Source organism: Diadema antillarum, unplaced genomic scaffold (assembly GCF_040938485.1).
Source record: "Diadema antillarum isolate AM-2024a unplaced genomic scaffold, OU_Dant_1.0 seq00001338_RagTag, whole genome shotgun sequence".
NCBI lineage: Eukaryota > Metazoa > Echinodermata > Echinoidea > Diadematoida > Diadematidae > Diadema > Diadema antillarum.
In genome coordinates this window covers 191,276-200,956 of record NW_027272107.1, presented here as the reverse complement: position 1 = coordinate 200,956, position 9,681 = coordinate 191,276, and the positions used below count along the sequence as shown (strand labels likewise).

The 9,681-nt window shown below is 40.5% G+C and overlaps 1 protein-coding gene across 1 annotated transcript; it reads left to right on the top strand.

The window, feature by feature from the left end:
- Nucleotides 1-855: 855 nt before the first annotated feature.
- On the top strand, nucleotides 856-9,369 carry LOC139708462 (scavenger receptor cysteine-rich domain-containing group B protein-like). The gene is made up of 6 exons (XM_071620415.1): nucleotides 856-1,019; nucleotides 3,048-4,157; nucleotides 4,825-5,163; nucleotides 6,086-6,445; nucleotides 6,725-7,054; nucleotides 9,017-9,369. Exons 1-6 carry the CDS (start codon nucleotides 956-958, stop codon nucleotides 9,367-9,369), a joined length of 2,556 nt encoding a protein of 851 aa, XP_071476516.1. The 5' UTR covers nucleotides 856-955.
- Nucleotides 9,370-9,681: the final 312 nt, after the last annotated feature.

The following is a 9,681-nucleotide window of genomic DNA, read 5'->3' as shown; positions in this document are numbered from 1 at the left end:
TTGTTAACTTTCAAACTAAACAAAAAATGACATTGAAAAACAATATTAAGACCGTTAGGGACATCAAGTGCTTAAGGAAAGGGTTGATTGTTGATTTTATTTTACAGCAATGACGTTTGAATGTATCGTTGACTTTTAGCCAGTAATTATTAATAGTAAGAAAGCAACTTGTCCTGACCTCAAATTTTCTTCTTTTTACACATGCAGTTTTAAAGCATTGTGGGATCCCTTATTAGAATCCCATTGTTTGCTGTGTCTTTTGAAAGCTCAACCATTTCACAACAGATTTTCATCTAATGAACTTTTAATTCCTCTAGGATGTACATACTCTTTAAAATGCAATATACACGATATATGTGATCTTTTGTGGCACAGAAATTAAAATCTGAATCCCAACCTCAACCAAAACTATACCATCAACTATATCATTTTTATTTTTTTTTATTTTTTTTTGCGCTGTGTTGAATGACCTTGGTTTGGCTCGTTTACTTGAATCGAATTACTCATGCTATATGAAGAAGAGATTAAATGTTATTCTGACCCTGTTGACGATGGGCATTTACAGATTTCATACACCAGAGTCCACTTGAGTACCTTTGCTGGTTCTCTTTTGACTCTAGAAAAATAATATGATTTCTTTATTAGCTGTTAGCGACGACTGGGCGTCGAATCCGGCGTCCCATACTTAAGTATCTATGGAACGATTAGATTACCCTGTAGAAGAACTTTAAAGCATTATACCACCACTGCCCCAGATCTGACGTCATTTTTGTCATTTCCTCTCAATATAGGCCTACTATATTAGAACTGTAACTGAGAGCAATATCATTACAGGCGTAAAGTAACGTGGTGAAATATCTCAGTGATATCCACAGGGTAAAGTTTTGATACTGCGTTTTCGCTTTGAGTTGGTTCAATATTCAAAGAAGGTAGGGGAATCAACGACAGTACAGCAATGATTATCGCGATTGTTCAGGCGTTACTGGTAGCGCAATTGTTCGCTCCTTCGGCATCACTTGGTAAGTCTCACATTGACGGAAGTAATGTTAACGATTTTTAAAGTCAGTTTCGCATTGTTTCTCCTTACTAGTTCGCACTCATTCCGTCAGCCTCCACATTCTAGAATGATATCCAGTTGTGAGTCTTCCTATGACTTATATCTCAATGGTATTGCATATACCGCTGCATCTAAAGTAATCAGGACTTAATATGTTTATTCTCATAACCATTATACTCTTATTCGCTTCATAAGAAAAACACATACATACAAATAGATATTTCGTAAAAACATGCAGATACAAACGTACAAACATAATGAATTCACACACACACACACAAAGAGGAAACCACAGGGTTATAATCAAAATACCTTCAGGGATCTCCAGCGAACATGCACATTATTATTTTTGGTATTTACAACTGTGAAATAAACAGAATCTAGTATCTTGTATTCCGTATTTCAAAATGGATGATGGTGCAATATATTAGGATTTCGTTTAATTAATCCATTTTTCTACTCGGATATCATAATCTTTTGAAGGTTGGGTACATGAAAATGGAATGGGATGACACAGGGAAACATGCTTGAGACACTATTATGTTGCCTTTTGCAATAATAATGCCAGTAATAACTTTGAATAACGGGAGAATACCATTGATCTGGGTGGGGTATTTTTAATGATAGAAATGAAGTTCCAAATAAAATGCAAGCGTTGGTATTGCAATATCGGTATGGCAAAATGTCCATATCCTGATATGACAATCAGGTGATGGAATGTCTGTAAACAGAGCAGTACTTGGTATCTAGCTGGTGGTGTAGAGAATCGACTTCTTTTAAACCTCTTATAATCCTTAAAACATTGGTTTTTGTCTTTTAAAAAAATGCATGAACAACTTCTGCAATACCTAATCATAATACATGTATTAATTAAGTGACTATTGAAGTTTCTTGAAAAGTCGAAGCATTCATACTTCCTGCACCTTGCTTAAATCGTTAATATGCAGTCCAAAGAGAATCTAAATTCGTTAACTGTAAGTCTTTAAAATATGTTCCTCTCTTTTTCATGTTTTTTTTTTTTCAGATAGCATACCTTCTAAGCTTTTTCAATTTGGCTGATTCCTATGTTGAGGTATAGCAAATCCCGTGGCTCGGAAAAGACTGAGGACGAATGGTACAGGATAATCATAACTAAGCAAATAATCTATGTTGATTCACTTTATCAAAAGCTGTTATGATTGCAGACTCGGAAAAAAAAATGGTTGCGAAAATTTCATTTGGGTATTTCGCCACAATAAAAGGATTTAATGGATGAAAGAAATAGTGAATATTATTTTCTTTTCTTTTTTTTGTTGCATTGCATTAAGTGACACTTCATTCCAGTTGCTGGTTATATATTTAGATGTTATTGCATTCAAGGAATGTTTCTTTTTGTATCGCAAGAAAAAGATTGTGAACAGACATACCGAATGATTTATTTAATCCCCATGTTAAACTAACCGAAAGACATGAAGAAATGAAACTGTTCAAATTAGATTCCTCGAAGGGACAAAACTGTAGTATTTCTGCAGCACCAAAGATTTTTATCACCCTGCAGGCAATGAATATGACCAGTTAACACATTTCGATTATGTGTCAATATTATCAAGTGATAACTGAACTAGGAAAAAACCAATCACGATATCAGAACGAAAAAATTATGGTTCTTCAAAATCTGTCTATAAACTTTCGTGCAGTTTTCTCCGAAGCAGCATAATTGCAGCTTATTGATTGTTGTTATTGATTTTTAATGCGTGGGATGCTGATATTTTCTGTTTTATTCATGTCTTTTCCACTAACGTAGACTAAAAGATTTGTTGACAGCTCAGGCCCTAATGATAGGGTGTGTGCAGATGTGGATTGCTTTAGTGATGCATCGGGCTTTATGGTGACACAATAAATTCCCGTTACCAGCAAAGATGAGATGAATTATCATTTTGTGAACTGTGTGTGTTTATGTATGCGTCTGTGTATAAGTTCTGCTGTATGCTCTTTCCCGGAAATTTCCTAGGAACATTGGAGCCATGTCCATTACCTACGGAATGGCAGGTGGACTGGCAGCAAGCCTACGACTGTCTGCTGCCTCTGAACACGCAGGACAGTTCCTGGATAGTTCCTGGAGAGGTAAGCCCGCTTCTCACCGTTGCCAACATAATTGATGCTGCGGGGGCAAGCTGGACGGCCGAAACGCAGTTGGAGGGACTGGCGCACATCTGCATGAAGATTGCTCCAAGGTTGCCGGTCCTTCTTGGTGGCCCGGAAGTACTTCAGATGATCTGCGATCCCATTTTAACCTCGGTGCGGACCGACGCACCTTTCGACGGCGAGGCCGTTTGCAGACTGATTTGGAGCATGGCCATGGAGTCTGCCATGCCGGGGAGTTATTCGTTCTCAACATCGTCGCCCGGTTATGCTTACCAGACGCCTGGCTATGCTTACCAGACGCCTGGCTATGCTTACCAGACGCCCGAGTCATGGGATATGCCAGAAATTATATCTTACGCGCACGAGACCTCTAACCCTTCACCTTTTAACATACCAGGTCTTCAAGACTTTGACATCATGGCAGAAATCCAGAGGATCGAGAGAGAGTTGTATGGCATTGATTCGTATGACGTCGATTCGGTATGTCCGGCGATCGACGACATTCTGGGTCAGATGAGAAGCGAACAAGACATGGTGATCCAATTTGCTACCGAACTGACCAAGGTACTCATACCAGTCGGAGCCGGTCTATGCTCTAATTTAGATAGCATAGCCAGTGCTCTCATGGAAGCGGGCCTACCCGCGTCATCTATCGGGGGGCTTCTCGAGGAGGTTCCTAGACTGGTGGCTGTAGCAGCAGGCTACGACACTTCAGAAGAACTCTGCGATCGCCTGGCGTCAGCGACCACTCCGGACCTCATTACTTCTACCGCACAACGAATCGTTAGATACTTCTTCGGCCTGCTGACCAACGAGTTCCGCTGCACCGAGATTGTTGGAGGAGCGCTGAACGTGACTCGCATTATGGTGCCGAATCTCTCCCAAGTAGGACTTATCATGTCAATGAACTTAGCAATTGGTTTCTCCAGTCCTGAGGAAATCTGCCGGTACATCGACACTTCGTTCAGTCTCAGAGGTACGTGCGAAGGATTGTCCCTTTTCATCATTGAAATGATATCAAACACACAATTATGAGAAATAAGACGAAACATCGAATACATTTAGATTTGAAGGCATAATTTACCATAAGCAGATGAAACAAAAAAAAAAAACAAACTTGAGTGCTTCCAAAAGTTCCAAAACGTAAATGAGGGATAGAAACAACCAATGTACGAATCTGAATCAGTATAATCAATGTCAAGTATTGTTAACTATAAAACTTAAACAATAGATGTAATAAAAACGTTTCTAGACTACACCGTCTAGAGTTTTGCCTTATTGAGAAAAATTATATTCTTATGTTTTAGGCTTTTTTATTGCTGCATTTCAACATTATCTTTGACGGACCCTTTAGTTGCATACATCAGTCAAGAAAAAAAAATGCTGAGTTTATCTTTTTAAATTTCTCTTTGCCGTTACGCAACAAAATAAAGTTGAGAGAGAGACACAGAGAGAGAGAGTGTGTGTGTGTGTGTGCAGTGTGTGTGTGTGAAATCATATTAGACTGACTGTACCTCTGAAATTCCATTGTGATGATGAAACAAGAAATAAATGCCGTGCTTAGATTGCAACTACAAGCTTATTTCTTCAGTCATGTCACAACTGAACTTCAAATGTTATGTATTATTGTACACTTTATATAGGTCCACCTATACCACTTCGCCTGGAGCCATCTACCAGCGAGGGAGAAGGGCGAGTTGAGGTCTATACTGACGGTCGATGGGGAACAGTCTGTGGGGACTCTTTCAGGAGCCCGGAGGCAAAGATGGTGTGCTCAGCGCTGGGGTACCGCGGGGAATCCATCGCGCTGGGCGTGGATCACTCTGACACCATCCCAGTGGTGATAGGCGATCTTACCTGCATCGGAGTCGAGTCGAATATCGCCCAGTGCTCGCGTCTAACCAGCCCCTGTGGCTGGGGACAGGATGCCGCAGTGCAGTGTAACATGGCGGGCTCGTCAACTCTCTCCTCGACCATGGATAGTAAGTTCATTGACCTACGCACTGGTGGTTGAGTCACTGAATGACTCTTGCCACTGTGTTGTTCTCTTCGCGTTTTGGTTAACAACGGTTGGTAGTACAACATCCTGATCTCGATCGTTCTTTCCGTTCTTTTCGTTCAATAATAGTACCATGAAAACAGGTCAACAAATAAACTCATCAATAGTCTCTAACATACTATGTACCATCAGTATACTTCGCTTTTGTAATTTCACATTTTACTTGATACTTCAAAGCATTACTTTATATAGTTTAGAATTGTATGATTAAAAAAGGCAGTATAATTGCAACTGTGTAGCTGAAGAATGATAGCATTTCAGAAATTTAGACTAGCATTTGTGTCTATGATCAAACAATCAGAAGTCCAATGATAGCATGCGTTCATGCATTGATTTTTACCTTTCCTCTTATGGGCGTTCTATCGAAAAGCTTTTATGGGTAGCCCATAAATTTTAACCTGTTTCTATAGAGGTCCCGGTCTTGTGAGGCTCTTACATGTGAATGTACGTACGTGTAAAACGTAATAAGTGGGTTAAATGTTGCATATGAATTGGAAACATCTGGCTCATCACAAGCGCTTGATTTCTCGAAGAGCTCTCATGTTAGTTGGTAATATAACTGCAGAAACCAGTACAAGATTTATTGCATTTCTTTATAGAGTATTAAGAACATGACTTCTTATTGCATCTGATTGATGACTTCTTTGCCATGCTATCAGTTCCGATGTCTGACACTGGATGAGGCAAGTCACAAAGATATTTTGTCAGCTCTCTGTCACTACCAATATATTCTAGCAAACCTTTTGTATCTGTTGAAAGATCTGTATCTAAGATTGATAGTACTGTCACGGAAACAAAACACTAAACACATTATCATGTACCATTGGTTTTTGTTTTTTCATTAGCCTACTGGGCTTTATTTGAGACTACCCCGTCGACGCAAGGAAGTATGGAAGTTAGACTTGCAGACGGGACGAGTAGCCAAGAGGGGCGCGTTGAAGTGCGATTCGGGAACGGCGAGTGGGGGACGGTGTGTGATCGCGGCTGGGGCATGGAGGAAGCAGACGTGGTTTGCCGAATGTTGGGCTTTCCCGGCGCCAAGAAGTATCGCTGCTGCGGCGCGTTTGGAGAGGGCCCGGGTGACGTCCTCCTGAGCAAAGTCGCCTGCATCGGCTACGAGGCGAACCTGGGAGAGTGCGCATATTTGGGGAACGGGGTCAACACCTGCCAACACACCAGCGATGCTGGCGTGATTTGCTTGCCAGGTAAGATTTTATGCCTCCCCTTCTACTTCAACATATTCATATTCTCCTTTACTTTCCCTCGGACAAATTTAAGGTTACTCCTATATTTCTGTGTTTTATCGTTTGAAGTTCTACCTACCTGAAACTGGAGAATATCAAGATGTTTTGACTGACCTTATACTGGAGGTTTCGGATATTCACTTCGATCAATGTATAATGCCATGGGCAGTAAATGGTATATTATTATTATGTAATTTCATTCAGGATTGTTTTGATGTTGGTTACTGTTTATTTCCGTAGCGCTACCTGCCTCTCTGGCGGTCCGACTTTCCGGTGGAAGTTACCCGTGGGAGGGCAGAGTGGAGGTAAATCACGGAGATGGGTGGGGCACGGTCTGTGATGACGACTGGGACCTGAACGATGCCGAAGTGGTGTGCAACATGCTTGGCTATCCTGGCGCCAGAAAGTGGCGTTGCTGCGCATTCTACGGGCCTGGCGACGGCACCATTCTACTGGACGACGTCCGGTGCACAGGAGACGAACCCAGTCTACTTGACTGTCAGCACCGGCCCCTGGGCGAGCATAACTGCTCACCCAGCGAGGATGCCGGAGTCGTTTGCAATCCACCGGGTATAACAATGAATTCACAGACACACTCACCCATGCATTCTTTCATAGTGACATAGACGTATAATGACGACATTAGCAAACTCTTGCTTTTATACTTTTTTTCTTCATTTCCCATTCCATTTATTTTCACTTCATAAAACATGCATACATTAAAAAATGGTATGACAAGTATAACATTACAACGTGACAAAACAAAAACAAACAAACAAACAAAGATATCAAGTGAGGGTTTAGTGAGAAGGCAATGGACCTTATTTAAAACTAACCTCGGAAAAGTAAATACAGCGGTATATCTCTTCTTTCTATAAAACAATAAGTAACAAAAACGTCGGCACACACGCACCCACACCCACACACACACACCCGCATACACAAACAAAACATACGACAACACATTTACAATGCACAAGATGCCATTTTCACAAACACACCCCTATTATGCTAATCTCTTAGTAATCCAGAATGATATTGATAACTTCCAGAATATTACCTTTCAAGTAAAATACACTTAAAAAAATACGCTTTCTTAAAACATGTATCGCAGCAGGTACATACACGTCATTTTTTTTAAACAAAGCATTTATTTTATCTAACAACTTATTTTTTCAGTCACATATTTTGTACTAGTTACAAAGACATCTACACGTCGTAAGAAAGGGACTTTGATGAAACACTGATTTCATTATCTCCCTGTAGAAACAAAAGAAGATTGAAAAGGTGATTTATACGATGTCAGTAGTAGTGAGGTATGCAGTAATGTATTCTGCCAAGCGGACTCATACAGTATTTCTAAAATTCATCAATCTATGGGCTCACAGGGGGAAGATTCGGTTAATGCGATGATGGGTCGGCTGTACAGGCGTGATCCCATTCGATTATCAGGTACAGTGACTAAAATGATCACCGGCACACCCACCTAGTTCAACGCTGTTACCATCCCAGCACATTGTCCCGAAAAAAAAAATACTCCACATTACTTACTTTTAAGCATTGTCATGTCCACGTATATGCATACCTTCACGACATACCTCACAGGCTACAGTGTATAGTTTCATATTCATTTGTCCTATTTCCATTTCAAATATGTGTTTCCCTGATTTTTTTAGAGAGACCAAATATTATCTTGTTTTTCGTGCGAAGAATGTGGGGTCTCACACATCTAACGAAAATTAGTTACAGTGCTAATTATGTTTTGGTCAACGCTCAGCGACATAAAGCTGTTATGTAAAAATAAAAAACAAAAACTGGAAAGCATAAAAGCGAAATAGCGATATTTGCAGCCCAATAAATTTGTAAGTTTATGCAATTATCAAACAAAACCATTCCCACTGAATACATCTGGCTCTTCTTCCAAGGCACCATTTCGTTAGAGTTATCGCCCTGACCACTATAGCAAATCCTTGCTCTTGATTGACTGAGAAGCTTAGATTAATGACAGTTACTTTTTGCAATTTGACAAATTTTCATGGCTGGAAATTTTCATGAAACGGTGAGCAGGTATACACTCTTGCTCCCAAGAGGACATAGTATGTGCGGCTGAAGCATCCTGACTAGTGTCCCAAACATTCTGTCCAGGTATATGTCCAAAACAGCACGTTTTACTGTGCACCTAGGGGCAGATCTTTAATTTAAGTTGTACTGAATTAAGTTGTATGATAATTGTAAAGAGGCTGTCTCCTTGGCTTGAACCTTACTCGGGACGTTCATGCTTGGACAAAATACGTCGTCCACAATGTCCCGCTAGAACAGTAGTCAGGCAATGCTGGAGTATGAGGAAAATATCGATGTTCAGCTCTCAAATAAGGCTACCCAAACACATTAATATGAGTATCATTTACTATAATAATCACTACGAATTAAAAACAACAACAACAACAACTGAAATGTGTCCCCTCTTTCTTCTCCGCTTCTACATCCCCCCTTTTTTTTCTTTCTCTGCCTAATCTTCTCTTGCTCCCTCAGAAGCGGACCCAGCCACGCCCATCCGACTTGTCGGTGGAAACTCCCCTGGATCTGGAAGAGTAGAGGTGTATCTCAATGGAGAGTGGGGAACCATTTGCGGCAACAGGTGGTCGATTTCCGATGGCGACGTGGTCTGTCGATCTCTTGGCTACGACCACGCCTCCAGCGTCAAGGCTTACGCATTCTATGGTAGTGGGACTGGGCCTATCCTCTTGACAGACGTGAGTTGCCTGGGCGACGAAGATGACATAGCCGACTGCATCTCCAACGACACTTGGCTGCAGGACTGCGATCATAGCCAAGACGTCGGCGTGCGTTGTGGTAAGCTGTTTTCCTTCAAAGAGGAAATTTAACCCAAAATCAAATAAGATTTTGAAGGAAAGAGAAAATACTCCCTATAAAAGATACAAAAAAATGACAAAAATTGGGTAAAAAAGGTAAGGAAGATACTTCATTACGAAATTTCAACTTTTCCGAAAACTTTTCTTGACCAGTCCTTATAAATGTTCAGATGAACGAGTTGATGTCATACCCTTGAATTTTTTCTTGTATATCATAATAAAATTCAGGAAATTTTTGTTTTAGCTAATACAAGTAAAAGCATGTTTCCGAGCCAAGGTATATCACAGTTAACTCTTGCTCTTTTTTCTAATTTTGGATGATTT